Here is an 18,825-nt window from a genome sequence, read left to right as displayed (position 1 = left end):
GAAGCCTCCTTTCAAGAGGCTCGGAAGCCTCCTTTCAAGAGGCTCGGAAGCCTCCTTTAAAGAGGCTCGAAAGCCTCCTTTCAAGAGGCTCGGAAGCCTCTTTTCAAGAGGCTCGGAAGCCTCCTTTCAAGAGGCTCGGAAGCCTCCTTTCAAGAGGCTCGGAAGCCTCCTTTCAAGAGGCTCGGAAGCCTCCTTTCAAGAGGCTCGGAAGCCTACTTTCAATAAGCTCGGAAGCCTACTTTCAAGAAGCTCGGAAGTCTCATGAAAAAAGAGGCTGAAAAGCGTCCTATCTTAATGCTTAGAAGCACCCACTTAAGATGCTCGGAGACCCCTTTCAAGAAGCTTGGAATTCTTGTATCAAAGAGGCACGGTCCTACTTTCAGGATGATTGGGAGCCTCGTTCCAAGTTGTTTTCAGGCCTCTTAAAATTCTCAAAGACTTGTAGGAAGCTTGATCTATGAACTTAGTTTGAATTGCAAAATTTTGAGGAATAACAAAAAAATTCAAACATGTTTCTGGAGAGCCATGTATTCCGTTAATTTTCTGGTCTGTTTACAACCTTAGCAGCAAAATCCAGGACGATTTGGTTGCAGCAACTCAAATGTGACTATATTTTGTTGCATATGGGTCGCAGGTCGAGGAAAAAGGCCAAGTCATGGCCAGCTATTCACTAGTCAATGTTGGCAATCGACCCGTTATACGGATGATAATGGGGATTACCCATTTTCTAATATATCTCGCCCTCACATTCTCCTTCTTCTCTCACCAAAAAAGAGATAAAAAAACCATTGACTTGAGATTTTCGTAAACAACTATTTACATTGTATTTTTTTTAAATTACAGACAAGTCTAATTTTACAAACCATTATCCAATATCCGTACTCAATTCCCATTTTCGAATACATCCTAATTTAAATTTGTATCGTTGCGTTCTGCTGGATCACCGCATTACCGTTTCTTTTATTCCGAAAACAAATCATGTTAACTCGAAACAGATAAGAACAACAAATCATTCAATCTGGTACCTCCGACATTACAAGTGAAAACGGATAAGAAAACGAATCATTTGCTTCGGCGCTCTTTCAGAGCGTCTTCAACGTCTCAAGCCAAAACTGATGGCAAATCATTCAATCCGGCGATCTATCTACCACAGCATCACATATCGAAACCGATAAGAAAACAAATCATTTATGCTAGCGCTCTTCCACACATTTTTCAATCCACCACTTTTCCAAAGTGCCGTCACAAACTAAAACCGATAAGCAAATCATTCAATCCAACATTCTTCCAGAGCGTCTTCGGCATTACAAGTCGAAACCGACGAGAAAATCATTCAATCCGACGCTCTTCCAGAGCGTCTTCGACATCACAGGTCGAAACCGATGACCAAATCATTTAATCCGACGCTCTTCAGAGCGTCTTGACACTACAAGTCAAAACCGAGGAGCAAATCATTCATTCCGGCGCTTTCCCAAAGCGTCTTCGACATCACGAGTCGAAACCGATGAGCAAATCTTTCAATCCGACGCTCATCACATGTCGAAACCGATGAGCAAATCATTTAATCTGACGCTCTTCCAGAGCGTCTTCGACATTACTAGTCGAAAACGATGAGAAAATCATTTATTCCGGCGCTCTTCCCTCACGCTCGACATCGAACATCGACATCGAAGTCGAAACCGAAGAAAAAAATGTCCCAATCACGCCCACAGATACTTACAAAACAATAATTTCCAACAAGGAACAGCAGGATCGCCAAATGTGCGGCCCAATTCCGCCGAACGAGCTATCCGTTGGTGTGATCACTGGTGTGCTGTCTTATCGAACGTGCAACACCGCTCATTGCCCGGCGAGGAAAAAGGCCAAGTCATGGCCAGACTAGTCAATGTTGGTAATCGAACCGTTATACGGATGATATTTGCATATCTGTCATCACTGCACGCTGGAAGTGGATTACCCATTTTCTAATATATCTCAACCCCACAAGTAAAAATAATTCTTTCGGAAGTTCCTCCGGGAATTCCTCCGGAAGTTCCTCTGCGAATTCCTCCGGAAGTTCCTCCGGGAATTCCTCCGGAAAAAATTACTTCCCAACCACTTTAATATCTAAATAAGGCCGATACAAATATTAAATTTATTTTATGTCCGACGGCTCTTGGAAGGTACGAGGGGGGGAATAAAAAAATAACAAGGAAACAAAAAAAAGTCCAAAATGCAATTATTCCGTGCAAAATTTAATGAATTTAATGAAATATTAATGAAAACAAAGAATATGAATATTTGTAACATATTTTTAACCAGTAGTGAATTTAACACAAAATTTTATATAAATAAAAAAATACTGAAACTTATTTCTGAAGAAAATTTGGTTTTTGTTTTTGGAAAAGTGCAAGTTCTTGCACAGGTTCGGAATTGCAGACTTCCCGGGCTACATATACGGAATACATAGGTGAAGTCTGAAGTAGAATCGGTGGAGCACATCATATCAGCATGCTCACGTTCCTAAAATGATTGGAATGCCATGCTTGTTAGCGGCATAGTTATGACCTCGGACAAACCCATAGACAGGATACAGGACGCGAAATTCACCCATGCAAGAAACATGCACGGGTGTGCATTAGACTGGCCCAGATTACTATGGGGAGAAAAAATGTTGTCGAATTCCAAGGGGCACACCCCAGAATTGTGTCTTTGGGTGAGAAAATCAATCTCTGAAAATTTCAGCTCAATCGCTTGTTGCATAAGCTGGCGCATTAGATTTGAAGTTTGTATGGGGATTTCAGCCAAAATGTATAGGAAAATACACCTCCCTCACTCATTCGATCTGGAAATTGGTTCTGATTGCTCGATTGACCTCAGAATTGCAAAAACGGCAGTTGGTATGCTACAGAACAATTTCACAAAACATTGCATGATGATTAAATGAACTTTTATATAATTTTTTATATAATTTCGTGGAATATCTTAGAGGAGGCGATTATCGCCGGTTGTTGCGGCTTTCCCCCCCCCCCCTTGCATTGTCGGCTGGGGAGTCGCACCCGCTCCTCCCGTCTGCAGCAAGCGTTTGATTTACTTCTCAGGAGCTGCTTTTAGTTGGCAGGACCAAGATTAATACATTACTAGGTTTCCAATCTGCCAAATTCATGGAAGAGAAGAAGGCGGGGTGGAAAACTCATTTCTAGTGCAAACAAACTCGCTGGCTCTGCCATACTTAAATCCAAGATGGCTGAATCGTGAATCTGGCAGATTGGAGACCCGAGTAGTGGGCAGGACTAGTGTTTGGATTCTCTAGAAATAGATCAGCTGAAAACGGAGACGGTGCCTTCTTGAGTCCGTAATAAACGCAGAGGTAGCATCGCGTTTGACTATCATCTTCTAATTGACGAGATCCGACAACGCATTGCTCAGATTCAGCGGCTGGAGGAGAGGCTCGAGCAACGAACCAACATAGATCGACTAGAAGATCTGAGAAGAACTGAGATCGTTCGTTGAAGAACTTGGAACTCGGGTAGTGCATGTTCTGGAAGGTAGCAGTGTAGAAGAGAAGTGGGTGGCGAAGAATGCTTTTATCGAAACCGGCGAAAACAACTTGGGTGAGATGCGCATTAAACGAAAAGAATGGATTACGCGGCGGAAGATTTAGGAGCGTAGAGTAGCAAAGACTGAGAAACAGGGAGGACCAGAGGAGTAAATTACGAGTCCCGTCAACGGTATGTTTATCTGTAAGTGGGAGTCGGGCGCTGCTGAAAACAGGACAGTCGGGCATAGGTGGACATCCTGACCGATGAAAAAAGGATGGCTCAGCATCCGGAGATTATTGCCTCAATTACTCACTGACTTGGACAGCTAAAATGTTGGTTCGAGCACTTCAAGTCTCAGCCATCCGACGCATGAAATCTAAAGAGGCCCTCAAGGTCGATCGGCTTTCGGCAGAGGTGTTCAGAGCTGACCCTATTCTGTCTGCGAATGTTGAAGCAACTATTGTGCAATATCCGCTCCGCATCCTTCTGGAGCAGGTCGAACAGGTTGAAGTGTCCCTTTATTTGCTAAATATTTATTGACTACGGAGGGGCTCATATTGTCTGAATTACGAAAATCTGTGTGGCACCCATTAATGCAAGCGATTTACAGATAGGGTCGTAGCATCACCGACCCCATTCACATAGTCGCTGATGTGAAGTAAAGACGTATTTCATCTCCACGGTTACTTCTCATCGTAATCCATGAGATCTTGGTGGGTACGATTGACCTTGAGCTGTACATACCTTGAACTGTTTGACAGTTTATTTTTGTGAAACACCTAGACGCTCTTTTCTGCGGAGTGGGCTCAATGAGCTGCCCGTATGCTTCTTTGAGACGTCTTACCATCAACGTCAGCAGGACCATGTTGTTGAGTGTCATCGAGAACAACCCCTCAAAGTAGTCGAACGATCGAAAGATTTCAATATCTTGATAGTCTGATATCATCAGATTGCAAAATTGGGATCGACATGGAAGCACTAGTCAGAATGGCTACCTTCGCGAGTTTTCGAAATATTTGGAGACCCAATCGGATTGGATTTATACACGCACCAAAATTCGAATGTTTTACTCTATCGTGAAACGCACATGATGTCTAAAATTTATAATTTCCATGATAACAATTGGATATCGTGTGCCGAGCAACCGATAAATACTAAATACCGATAACAATAGATGTTCGAAAGCGTGGATGAAAATGGGTCGGTCACATATTGCAAGGGATCTTAGACGAATATAGAATATTTATGCCGATGGAAATATTTGCTTGTAATTTCACTTTAAAAGAGTATTGACAGAGTAGTGACAAATGTATGGACTATAAATGATATATTTCGTGCCAAAATAAAAACAACCATAATGCTCAAAATAAAAAAAAACAAAATCCATAAAAAAAAAATTTTTTTTCGCCCCCTCGATATTTTTGGAAAAATGAAGCCCCCGGTGACATAAAATAAATTTAATATTTGTATCGGCCTAATGAATTTAAGAGAATTTAGAACCGGGCAAAAAAGGCTAATTTTGAGGTATGTCACGCACAAAACTCAATGCAATCCATTTCATTAATATTCTATCAACACTTGACTGATATTTAAGTCCTATCCGGGAGCGGCAAATAAGATTTTGCTTTGATTAATTCGCTTTAATGGTGTGTTTTAAGGAAAACACAAGACACAAGAATGGGTATTTTCCGGACCTCTAAAATAGCGGCATCTAACTAAGTACCGTTACGGACCCTTTTATTCCCACTGTGGGATGTGTTCGAAGGTGTAGAAAAAAAACCTTTGAAATGTTTGTAAAGACTGATAATGACGTTTACTGTGAAGTATTTCTGTAACCTCTGGCGTACATAGCCAGTTTCTGACCTAAGTTAGGTCTCGTAATACAGACGGAAGTGATCATTTGAATCACATAGGTGTTCGATGCTTATCCCATATGGTTCTATTATGGATCACTTTGGCTCTATGAGTAACATAAACCATTCTTCAAAGAGACAAATATCCTTTAGTTACGCGTGTTGATCTTAAGGTCTATAATCCATAGAAACCTTGGATGATCTGGAATGAAATTGCTGATGTTGGAGTATCCTATTCGCTTTTATGGATCAAAATGTCATTGCATTGCGTCAAAAAGAGATTGCAGCCCTTTGGGTCGCGTGTCGACCTCAAAGTCTAAACTCCAGAGAATACATTTTAATACAATCAAATAGGGCATGAACCATTTTTCAAAACAGATTTCGTCTCTTCGGATGCGCGTGTAGACCATAAGAGTGAAATCAGTAGTTATTCAGTTTCATTCCAAATTTTCGACCACTATTCTAGTTTGCATCTGGAGCAAAATAGAACAAACATGTTGGTTTCTCCAGCAGTGTTCCATTCATGTTTTTCAAATTTTCAATTAAAAGAAATCATTATGTTGCTGCCAAGAAAGGCGCCGCAATTGCAAAGTGGATTGATCCGTAGATAAAATGACGCATTCATACACCAAAACAATTGAAAAATATTTGAATCTCGTGATTCAATCGTGGTTCAAATCTGCAGAAAATAGAACGGAGCGTTATACCAGTTTTATTTTTTTGACACTTGACTGGTATAAAAAATGAATCTAGAACAGCTGCTGGGCAAATGAATGTTCCAAGTTCATATTCAAACTGACAGCCCCGAACGATTTGAATCACTGCTGATTTTACCCTATGGCCTATACTCCAGGGAGTTCTTGGACGACCTAAAACGGAGCAGTTACTGAAGGCAAATCCAGTTTGATTCTAAGGATTAGAAAGGGCTGGACCATTTTATAAAAAGATAATGGCCCTTTGGTTAAGCATGTAGACCAGAACATAAAATATTCACTTTCATGAAGCACATTCACTCCGACTTTTGACATTCGTGTTCTGATTATTCAAAACATAGAATGACTTAATCAGTTTACTTCTTCATAAATTCATTCAATTGATTGCAACTAAGTATGGTAACTGCGCGCGAAAAAAAAACAAAATTAGCCTTGATTATATTGACATTTGACGCTAAAAATGCCCCTCAATTGAACTTCGGGATTAGATCTATGCGTGTACAGTATCCCCCCGCTGATCCGACAAATGTATGGCCGGACTATCGAGGTTTCTCTCGTTAATCCGACTATCAAATCCATACAAATGGATCAAAACAAAATCACAGCACAAATTTGAAAACTGACAGCATAATGCGTTTAAATGGATGTTGATACTTTTTAATCCGGAAAATTCCGAATAAGCGAGATCCGGACTAACGAGTCATCGGATTAGCGAGGTCCGGATAAACGGGGGGATACTGTATTTATTTAAACCATCAAACATGTGTTCAGTTTTACGATTATTTAATAATTTGTGATATTCAAATAAATACTCGCCGACCCATACCGTGCGGGACCGAAATCCGTATAGCACCGTAATCCGTCCACCTCATGAGATATCAATAAAATAAAGGAAGTTAAAGATAATTAATGTAGAAATAATTTATCTTATCCTGTTCAGATACTTGCCAGTAAGCTTTTAGGGCAGAGAAATGGAAAGAAGGCTTTGAAATTAAAAAAACAAAAATCAAAAACAAATCTCCACCCACAAAACGCGAAGTTTTTGCCGTTATTTTGTTTTCGGGTAGAGCATAATTACACCAAAAGTAACTGTGTTTTAATTGATAATTGTTAATCATTACATAAGATGAGCGGAATACAAATCGAAGGAATCGCTTCTCAACTTGCGTATCAAACTATTTACAGTGGTAGTTTAGTCAATCAGACGGCTTCAATTTAAATATTAAGTTAAAAAATAGCTGTACGGATTTCGATCCTTTGATTTGAAACCCGTCCACGGTGGACGTTGTTGATTTTATTCATTATTTAATCACGTTCTTCGTAGTTTTTAATGAGTAAATGTAAAACACTTTAAAAGTAGAAGCCTTCATGCTCCTGTGTCAATGACAAACGTTTTATTTACATTCGATTCCTATTTTCTAATGACTTTTTCATATATTAAGGTGCTTAAGTGTACGGATTTCGATGCCCAACGGTATTTATTCTGAAAATTGACGGTGCAGAGCCGAATATGAATATGTTTAGAAGTGAAGTGACAAAGAAGGCCGATGGGCTTCATAAAAAATAATCGAATATTTGAAGCTCTGATGTAGACTTTAAGGCCTTTATTTCAGGGAGTTCTTTGAATGACCTGAAACCAAACATTTACTGACGGCATATATCTAGTTTGATTCTATGGATAAGAAAGGGCATGAACCATAAAAAAAAAAGATAACAGGCCTGTGGTTACGCGTGTATACCTTGAGGCCTATACTCCAAGGGAGTTCTTGGATGATCTGAAACGGAAAGGTAATGAGGGCATATCCAATTTGATTCTACGGATTAGAAAGGGCATGAAATATTTTTAAAAAGAGGTAAGAGACCTCAAGTTTGTTACCTGTGTGTAGACTCCAGGAAATTCTTGGATGACCTGAGATGAAACAATTGTTGAAGGCAAACGATGAAGATGCACAAGAATTTCTTAGAGTGGCTTCTTATAAATTCACTTTTGAATGTCAATTATGTTTACAATTCCGCCCTACCGTAAAAAGGAGGCCGTAAAACGTAGGGTAAAAGGGTTTAGTAAAATTGTAATCCACTTACTCCGCACTCCTATCTTAGCTTACACCAAACTTGCCACACTGTGCTCGGCAGTTCTGTTAAAGATTCTTTAGTTTAAATGTACTGTTTTGAAAGACAGCGAATTATTATCAATTCAGTAGAAAACTGAAATGGGCGACTAGCGGAGTTGAATTTTTCTCACAATCCGTTCGCTAAACCTAACTTCGGAAGTGTTGCGCTGTTTTCATTTGGTGATGCACTATACAGCCAGGGGTCCATGAAATTAATTTTAATTCGTTCATTCCCTCTATGAAATCCGTCAATTTCCTCCGCAGAATCTGTGGATTTTTTTCCATCGGCTGTCCTCCATTACTTCCCTCTACGTAATCTGCGGATTTTCTCCGTATATTCTGTCGATTCTTTTCACGGAATGCGTTGTTTCCCTCCGTGGAGCCGAAACAAGTTCTTAAAACATTGGACATTCATTTCATTTGAGAGCTTTAAGAAACACTTAAAACTTCGATAACACAAGCCAGGCTCTTCAACATCTTTTTAATACGGTTCAATACAAATAAAAAAATTGTTCTCCAGAATTTTTTTAGAAATTTTGGACTTCTCCAAGAATTCTGATTTTTTTTTAAAACAATAACGATCCGCTCGTGACTGCTTCACATTATTTATTTAAAACAAACTGGTGTACAATTACTTTTTCTCTTAAACCTTGTAGCAACCATAACATGTATGGCTCATATTAAAAACACCATTCTGATGCAATTTAACACTAATTGTTTATGTCTAAACTGATTCAATGATAGTTCCAATTACTACATTACAGTGAATTAATTGCCACTAAAAACTATATTTATTCTATCGCCCATCACCCATTCGACTCACTGTGAACCAGAAAGCGTTTGTCGAAACACGCAATGCATCGATCGTACCTTCAATTCCTCCTCCCGATGGTGACGCTATTCGTCGGCCGCATCCATTCGGAAGGCATCGCCGATGTCAGCTTCCAGCGGGTTCAGCAAACTATCGGCTTCGACGTCTTCAAATCAGACCTCCGGATCACCAAGTTCAACCGAACGTGTGCCGTCATGAACGGAACGATAGACCTACTGGTCGACATGGACAACCGCTTTTCGGTAAGTTGCGCTTTCCTTCGCCGTTTGAACCGAGCTTAAAACCACCGTTCAGCTTCAGATCAAAAGCGCCCACAGCCGGCTCGGGAACAACCAGTTCAACGAGTATCCGTACAAAATAGCGGAGAACCCGTTTTGCCACGTGATGAACGAAACCTACCGGGAGTACGAGGACCTGTTCGAGAAGACCACCAATCTACCGCATGTGGGAGCCGATGTGACATGTCCGGTGCCGGCCGGGAACTACTGGTTCAAGCATTTCACCTTCAAGCCGGAAACCATGCCGCAAATGATTCCCGAGGGCTACTGGAGGCTGACGGTGCTTTTGACCGCGGAGGATGGCCGCAAGGCGGATTTGCAGATCTTCTTGAAGGTGTCGAAGGAATCGTACTGGTAGAGCGGAGGGCTTAACAAATAAGTTGCGACTTGCTTAGCTTTAACACAAATAGATAAGTTCAAGTCTAAGCGATTGAAACTACTTATGATAGCATGAATAAAGAAAGTTATCCAGACTAACTAAATGATAAAATATGAGTTTCTGAACGGACACTTTTCGTGAAAGCAATTAATTTTGTGCTCTGAAGGAATTCATTAAGGCTTTCAGTGGCAGCTTCTAGTATTCTAGTATTCAGTATTATAGAAAAAGTCGTCAACTGCAGCCTCAATTATAGAAATTTGGTTGAACATTCTTGTTTCTTCGCATCCAACAAATCCGTTTGAACAACCTTATACTGATGAATCTTGCATGGTGAACGTTAACTAAGCAACAGAGACAATTATACTAATTATGGGTAATATTCCTGCTTAATATTCAGTGTTTAATTGCTGCGGCAAAACCACGGCGTATTAGCGTCTGAACATGCACTGATTATGTAGAACAAACTGATATTGAACCGGTACAACAAACATGCAACGACATCCCGTAACAAGGTAGATCACTTTGACGTAGTGTGTTACGGTGTAAGATCTACCAAACAGAGCCCTAGCTTAATCCATTTTTTTTAGCTAGGGCAATACGTTTTGGTAACTAAGGATTCATCGTATTTAGTCCCCGCTACCAACAGCCAACCAACAGAAATAAAACATAATTAATGTTACCTTGCAGACAGTTGAAAGACTTGAATTCCTCTTGTTTGAGGCTAGACTGTATGCAGCGGAAACAACTTTTCAAGCAATTAGTTGAAAAACCTCGGTACCCGGTCATAGGCTGAACTGACTGCTGGAAAAAATCGATACGGGATTAAATACGTACTAGGGTATAGGGATAGGGGTTTAAATACGTACTAACTCTTCTTGAACTGGTGAACAATGGTAGTGAGAGGAACACACGGAAGTTCTTATTACTGAACAAGTTCTCTTGCTTGAAATAGTCTTGTAGACAGGGTTTGTAGCTTTACTGGTGATGTTCTAGAAGCAAGACAAGGATGTGGCTAGGGCTCCGATGCATGGCCAAAAACAGTATTACTGTTCTGTTTCCTCAAGAAAGGATTGATTTCTTATCGATAAGAGGCGCGCCTTCAATGGGATTGCTCTCTGTGAAGGGTCTAAATAGCGGGACCTTGTCATGGTGCTCTTGAGAAAACCAAACAACAACTGTATCGAAACCGATACTGCATTGCTTAACAATGCGACATTCCGCAACCCAGATTTCATAAAACTATAATTCCGGCACAAAACATGATTATGATAATCTACGAATGCAGTCTTAGAATTTATCAGAGGGAATGTTAGTAATTGTAAAAGAAACTATCCATGTAAGTAAAAGATAACTAGACAAAATACTTGATATATTAAGAAGAAGAAGTCCCTAACCACAGCGACGAGAAGACGGGAGTTGTGAAGTACGGCACCATATCTGCTGTGCTGATGTGTCGTTGGAGGCCAAGTACGACAAGAATCGGCAGTTTTTTTAAACTAATTTTATTTGCTAATTATCTAATACATGCATTCATCTCTTCATCTCTTAGACTAGGTGTTCCGTGTTTCCTTAACACTATCATCCTTATTTGCTATGTTACATTTTTAGTTATTATTAATACATTTCAATTGCCTCTGGCAGTTAGGATTTTTCCTCTGGTTGAATTGAACCATGTAGGAATTAAAATGTTTACAACTTCAACTAAACTTAACCTAATTTAGGGTACAAGGAGCTAATCGTTGCAATAGAAGATTGCAAAGATTTTTGTCTAAAATTGGAAATTATTTTGTTGGACATTTGTTGCAATGTCTCAATATTAGAAATTCTATGAAGTTCATTGGTACTATACCACGGAGGCAACTTCAGAATCATTTTCAGAATTTTATTTTGAATCCTCTGAAGTGCCTTCTTTCTGGTATTCCAGCAACTAGTCCATATAGGCATAGCATACAACATGGCTGGTCTATAAATTTGTTTGTAAATCAAAAGTTTGTTCTTAAGATAAAGTTTTAATTTTCTGTTTATAAGTATAGACACTTAATATATTTGTTACATTTGGCTTGAAGGCCTTCAATGTGATTTTTAAAAGTTAATTTTTGATCTAGCAGAAGTCCTAAATATTTAGCTTCGCTAGACCAATTAATTGGAACCCCATTCATAGTGACAATATGTCTGCTAGAAGGTTTCAAATAAGAAGCTCTCGGCTGATTTTTTTTTTATTTGCTTACACCCAGGTCTTTTTTTACACGGTTTTTTTTACACGGATTTTCGAATTAACGCGGTACTCAGATCAAAATTTTCTAAGTCGTTTTAAATGGAAAACACTTAGAATAATTTTATGGATATGGGAACGATTGTTTTGCAGAGTATAAAACTGCTTACATATGGGTATTGCCGGAATGGATTCGATGAGTAGAAGCCGGAAATCGATGTTTGACGCCATTTTTAAATTCAAGATGGCCGACTTCCGGTTTGATAAAAGGACCGGAAACCCATGCAATATGGGTATTGCCGGAATGAGCTCGACGAGTAGAAGCCGGAAACCGATGTTTGGCGCCATTTTAAAATTCAAGATGGCTGACTTCCGGTTTGATAAAAGGATCGGAAACCTATGCAATATGGGTATTGCCGGAATGAGCTCGACGAGTAGAAGCCGGAAATCGATGTTTGGCGCCATTTTGGATTTGAAGATGGCCGAATTTGAGTTCGTTAAAACGACTGGAAACCCCTGGAATATGGGTATTAACGGAATGAGCTCGACGAGTAGAAGCCAGAAATCTATTTGCCGCCATTTTTGAATTCTAGATGGCCGTTTTCCGTTTCGATAACACGACAGGAAACCCTTTCAATACCAATGGTCAGAAACCATTATAAGAATTCGTTCGGCATTTCTTCCAGAAAAAAGCAATGGGTAATGTTTTTAACATAACCGTTAGTAGACGTAGGACTTGTATAAACATAACGTATTTACATTAAACCTTTAACTTTTGGATCTATGGAGTTTGATTATAGGTATTGATATTGGAAACGACAATTTCCATGCTGTGTAGAATAATTAAATTCTTTATTCAAAACTTCTGGAAATAAAACTAACAATTAAATACATGATTAGAATTGCTTTGTTTCTAACTATTGAGCCCCTATTTACTTAAGCAAATGTAGGGCTTTTATAGATTTCTGATAGTATTTAAAGTATATAAATTCTATTAATAAAATTTTCAGACTTGTGCAAAATGTGCTATTTTAGGGAAACTGTCCCGTTCCCGTCCCAAGTCAGGAGCAGTAACCCTACTAAAATAGAGGAGGTACTGCTAATATGTCAACGAAAAATTATTTGATGTTTTGATTCTAAACTCCGAGTCTACGTCAAGTTTAATAATACAATTTCTCAGAAAATAAAAAAGAAAAAAAGGTAAAGTTTATTTATTTCTTCTGGAAAATTTTTTTTGCGGACTATTTTAAAACATTTACATGTAATACAGCGAAATTTTCCAATCTATAATGAATATTAATACGATTGCTGATTTTGCATCTTTAATTGCTAGTACCTACATGAAATAAATGAAAGTAATTATTTTAATCAAATTTTTATTTTCATCAGTGTAGTTGAGTTTTTTGCTGGGGAATCAGAACTATTATAGTATTATCATGTTTTAATGTACGTATCGTTTAGTACCACCATGGTCTGTCATATGACATGACTCGTACCTATCCCGGGATCATGTGGATTATGAAACCAATCACCTGGATGAACAGAACAAATCTCTCTAATTTTATTATTCACCATCCACTACCGTTGCCTTCGCTGCCTCAGCCATCATCGGCCACTGCCGTGAACTGCGAGCGATGCGATGGGCGATTGCATCCATCGCAACCGACACCACTGCATTCGACCATCATCAAGCACAGTATGACAAAAAAAATGCACCCACTTCTTACATCATATTCGCAGACCCACCGGCAGTTCTACCGCTGGTGACTGCATGCTGTCGCTGTGTAGCTAAACACAGTGAACTAATGAACGAAACGAAAAATGCGCAAGCAAAAAGCACGTCATTACGCGCTGATGTCACAAATTGTATTGACTCGCACACGGCAGGCACTGCTTCTTTTATACAGAAAGATAATCTTCCGGTAGACACGAAGGCCCGTGTCATACCGCATTATGATGTCCGTGTTAGGAATGCGCGGGATTGGTTACATATGAAATTTTTACTGGCTTTGACAAGAATTGAAATTTTCAATAGCTTATCGTTAATAATCTTAAGTTTCAATAAAATAGGCAAAATGGTGGAGAGTGTCCGAGTCGATTGATATATAAATCTTAAAAATCCATCGAAAGATAAAGGTGCTAGTAACGTTCAAAATCTTCCCTTCCAGCGTAACGCTCTCGATTTCCAAAAATGTAAATGACACCCAGTATAGTAAAGAAAGACGTAAGTCCTACATCAAAAATTCTCCGGAAGATCCTCACAAAAATTTCTTCGGGAGATCCTCACAAAAATTCCTCTAAAAGTTCCTCAGAAGAATTCCTCAGAAAGTTCCTCCGGGTTTTCCTCTGGAAGTTCCTCCGGGAATTCCTCTGGAAGTTCTCCGGGAATTCCTCCGGAAGTTCCTCCGGGAATTCCTCCGGAAGTTCCTCCGAGAATTCCTCCGGAAGTTCGTCCCGAAATCCCTTCGAAAGTTCCACCACAAATTCCTTTACTAGTTCCACCAGAAATTCCCCCAAAAGTTCCTTCAGGAAATCATCCAGAAATATTTCTTGAAATTTCTTCATAAGTTCCTCCAAGAACTCCCCTGGAAATTCATCTTGAAATTTTATCCGGGAATTCCTCATGAAATTCTACCGAGAGTTCCTCCAGAATTTCCTCCAAGAGTTGCTCCGAGTGTTCCTCAGAGAAATCTAGCTTAACTTTTCAAAAAGACCTAAGTAACATTTGTTTTAATGAAATAATTTGAATATTGCAATCCACAGACCAATATGAAAGCTTTTGATTGCAGTACTCAAATTAATTAATTTGAAAAATGTTGTTTAGGTACTTTTGAAAAGTTAAGCGAGAAATTCCTCCAGATGTTTCTCGAAGAAATTTCTTCGGAAGTTGCTGGAAGGAATTCCTCCTGAAGTTCTACAAAGGAATTCCTCCGGAAGTTCCTTCAGGAACTCCTCCAGAAGTTCCTTAGAGGAATTCCCCTGGAAGTTCCTCAAAAGCATTCCGCCGGAAGTTCCTCAAAGGAATTCCTCCGGAAGATCCTCAAAGGAATTCTTCCGGCATGTGGTCCCGTATCGTAGTTGGCTATACGTTCGCCTTATAAGCGAATGAACATGGGCTAGATTCCCATCCTCTTCACCAAACCCTCGTCAGTCACCGGCAGCGCAGTCCCAACGGTAGCGTTTGGGGTAACGCCTCACGGACACGTCTGCCAGACGACAACTGATAAAACTGATCTCGAAGGCATTCCTCCAACGTACTTCGAAAAATGGCAACTGAACAAAGCAACCATCATTGGATTCACCATATGGACAAATGGACACAAGGACTCACGATGATATCGGCAACGACAACAATATCGAACTACGGGTATCCATAGATTCTGTACAGCAGAATACTACAGTAGATCACGGTTCAGTAGCGCTTAAGAACACGGAGTGCCTACTAAATAAATATATGAATAAAAAAATCCTCCAGCAGTTCCTCAAAGGAATTTCTCCGGCGTTTTTTTCTGAAATTCCTCCGAGAATTCATGCGGAAGTTCCTCAAAGATTTTTTCCGAAAGCTCCACAGGAGATTTATCCGAAGTACCTCCAGGAAATCTTCTGGAAGGTTCTCCAGACACTCTTCAAGAATTCCTTCCAGAAATTCCTTCCAGAAATTCCTCCGATGATTCCTGCTGAAATTCCTCCTTACTACAAAAAACTAGAAATTAAAAAAAAGCGCCAAGAATGCAAGTTTCTAATAAAAATAAAATTTTACTTAATTATGCTTGTCGACGGGACAAGCGTGCGTGGGCGGACTCGCTTGCCGACGAAGGGGAGAGAGAGCCACAGCAACCAGGGACGCTTAAGCGGGGCGAAGATGAATGCAACGATGCCTGTAAAAGACGCGAATGGTCAGTTATTGGTCGACCCCTTTTCAAGTGCCAACCAGGCCACCACCACCGCAGCATGGGGCCGTACACTTATTACGTAAGCAATTTTTCTGGGTTTTTCGACCCCCCCTCTTCCCATGTAAGATTTTTTCCATACAAAAGATTTTTTTATTTATATGGCGCGTAAGATATTGACAGACCCTCTCTCCCCCCATAAGTGCTTACGTAATATGTGTACGGCCCCCATGATCTGTCCAGGATGCGACGTGTAACGCGCGTCAACACCGGAGCGCCATCACTGCTAGAGATTCAAACATCTGCCATGACATCTGCTCATCTTCTGCATCGTTTATTTCGTAATATAGGACCCTCAACTTTCCCGGTCGACTGGTTGCAAAGTATCTTAGTGAAGGTGCCCAAAAAGGATGACCTGACTGTGTACTCGTCAGTTATCAGACATGATGTTGCTGTGCACCGTCTTAAAAGTTCTATGCAAAGTTATCCTAGTCCGGATTCAGGAAAAGATCGATGCGACTTTCAGGCGGCAGTAGACCGGGTTCCGTGCCGGAAGATCCTGTGTGGACCTTATTGTCACGCTCCGCATAATTCTGGAGCAGGTCAACGAATTCCGAAAGTCCTTTTACTTGGTATTCTTGAGAATATGTGGGGACCCTGAGACGCAAGGGGGTACCTGAGAAAATTATCGGCCTCATCGAGGCATAAAACGAGGTCTTCTTGTGCAGAGTACTGCACAATGGGGTCGTGTTTGGCCCTATCCGGGTCGTAGCTGGTGTGAGACAAGGGTGTATTCCATCATCGTTACTGTTCCTTATTGTAATCGACGTTAATCTGGTAAGTGCCAAACCTATGGCAGCCTTTAACCATGGAGAATCTAAACGACATCGAATAGGCTGATGACGTTGAACTTCTCGCTCAAAGGTGCTCTGATATGCTCAACGACTCGTCTTCCGCAGGTTTAGTCATCAACGTCAACAAAACCAAATCAAAGGACGTAAACACGGCAACCTCTTCCAGTTTTACAGTAGTTGGACAATCAGTGGAGAATGTTGAAAAGTTCAAATATTTTGGAAGCCATGTGGTGTCAGACGGCGGTACCAAAATCAACATAGGCGCACGAATCAAGAAAGCAAGGGCTGCCTTTGCGAGTTTAAGTTCATCAACAGATGCCTACGGTACATAATTTGTGCCTGGTGGAGTCACAACTGGATCTCAAACAACAAGCTCCATTGTCCGATAGTAAGGCCGAGGCCGATAGTAATGGAAACTCAGGATCGGAAGTGGGGCTGGATCGGCCAGAAAGTAAGTAAGTAAGTAAGTAAGTAAGTAAGTAAGTGTGAAGTAAGAGTCACATCAATAGTAATCGAAACCAAGATGAATACACCTCTAGGTGCTCCAATCTGCCAAATTCACGATGCAGCCAACTTGGATTTTAGTATGGGAGAGCCAGCCGGTTTGTTTTCGTTTTGCACTGAAAATGAATTTTTCATCCCGCCTTCTTCTCTTTCACAAACTTGGCAGATTGGAGCACCTATTACTCTATTCATCTTGATCGAAACAATCGAGGCAAGTAGTTGTCAGTCTTACGAGGTGAGTCATCACAGCCAGGAGACTCCCGCTTGCCTATCATCATCATAAACTTTTTTTTGTTTATTAAAGAGGACTTAAACCACTAGATTCATTCGCCTCTCAAAGAAGAAGGAAAATCAAATCTTATCGTATAGATTACATAGCTTCAAAAATTTAAAAAAAATTTCTTCATCGGTTCTGTTATTGCCTAATGCTATTTGAACATCGTTGTTGATGTCTAATTCATCCCTGATATTATCATATTTGATGCAATTTACTAAAATGTGTTCTATAGAGTTTTCAGTATGGCAAGTGTCACATCTGTTCGAAATAGTTTTGTTGAAGAGGTGTTCTTCGGTTAATCTGGTTTGGCCTATTCTACAACGTGTTAATGTTCGTTGTTCGCGACGGTCTTCTCTATCTCTCCATTTTTCGACCGTGGTTTTGCACCGTTTCAGGAATGTTGGGCGAAGAGAGTTCCAAGAGCTTTGAAATATATCTTGGAAAAGGTGATGAATCCAAGAGACGATATCAGATGAAGGTAGCTCGTATTGCGTTGTCAGAGATGTTCTTCCTCGATCAGCGGCTTGATCGACTAGCTCGTTTCCTAGTATTCCTGAGTGTCTCGTTGCTTCCTGCTCTACTGCCTGTATGAACAGGTGCTTGTATTTGCTTTTCTCCAATGCGGAGATACGGCTGGCCGAATCGGAGAGGATAACTCGCTTGCCGAACATACAGCCCTATGCAATGCAGCTGCTTCCGTTGAAAACACACTGCATTGAAATGGTAGATTTTCCTCGATTGTGAAGTGTTTTCCTACGACTCCTAGACCGACCAAGTTGTTGCACTTGGATCCATCTGTGTGTAATTTTTCGTGTTTCTCATATTTGGTTTGAAAATGATGCTGAACAATTATTTTTTCTCTGAATTGCTAATTTTGCTAATTAAAAAAAACATGATCGCCTGGCTACACGATGAAGTTTGGCTATACTGGGTATTTCATGACCTGTTTCATCACGAATAGCATTGTTCGCGGCTTTGAAGAGGTGTTGATGGCGAGAATTTGATTTCTCTTCGATCCGACAGTATCTTCGGATAAGCAGTTCGGACATACATAGTTCAAGTGGAAGTTCTCCTGCTTCCATTACTAAGCTGTCTATGGGAGATGACTGTAGTGCTCCTGGTGTACTCCTTATGATTTTGTTGAATGTGGTCTGAAATGAAAATTCCGTAGAATAGCTTAGATAGACAAGTAGCTTCGGCTATCTGCCATAATGTTCTTCTATTAGCTTTTGGTGTTATGGCCTTAAGGTACTATATGCGATTCTTAAGGGTCTCCTTGGTTTTTGCTCCGTGTGCAGTGAAGTCTCCGCGTCGATTTATCCAGACGCAATTATCTATTTTTGCTACGGACTGTACGGCTGATGTCAATGATTGGTCATTCAGGTTGAAATCGAACATTTT

At 40.3% G+C, this 18,825-nt stretch overlaps 2 protein-coding genes across 8 annotated transcripts in view; both read left to right on the top strand.

Moving 5' to 3' along the window:
• LOC134206369 (uncharacterized) overlaps positions 1-18,825 on the top strand; it is a 446,638-nt gene that overhangs the window by 186,964 nt on the left and 240,849 nt on the right. The gene's annotated exons all lie outside the window — the stretch shown is intronic.
• On the top strand, positions 9,040-9,772 carry LOC134212449 (uncharacterized). Its single transcript, XM_062690330.1, has 2 exons — positions 9,040-9,272; positions 9,325-9,772. The coding sequence occupies exons 1-2, from the start codon at positions 9,054-9,056 to the stop codon at positions 9,664-9,666; spliced, it is 561 nt and encodes a 186-aa protein (XP_062546314.1). The 5' UTR covers positions 9,040-9,053; the 3' UTR covers positions 9,667-9,772.

Source organism: Armigeres subalbatus, chromosome 1 (genome assembly GCF_024139115.2).
Source record: "Armigeres subalbatus isolate Guangzhou_Male chromosome 1, GZ_Asu_2, whole genome shotgun sequence".
Classification (NCBI taxonomy): Eukaryota; Metazoa; Arthropoda; class Insecta; order Diptera; family Culicidae; genus Armigeres; species Armigeres subalbatus.
This window is presented reverse-complemented; position numbering and strand designations above follow the sequence as displayed.

Excerpts from the sequence above, each read along its gene's own strand:
- LOC134212449 (XM_062690330.1), top strand. The coding sequence starts at position 9,054 with ATGCATCGATCGTACCTTCAATTCCTCCTCCCGATGGTGACGCTATTC. Across the intron at positions 9,273-9,324 it reads ACATGGACAACCGCTTTTCG|CTTCAGATCAAAAGCGCCCA; the intron begins GTAAGTTGCGCT and ends ACCACCGTTCAG.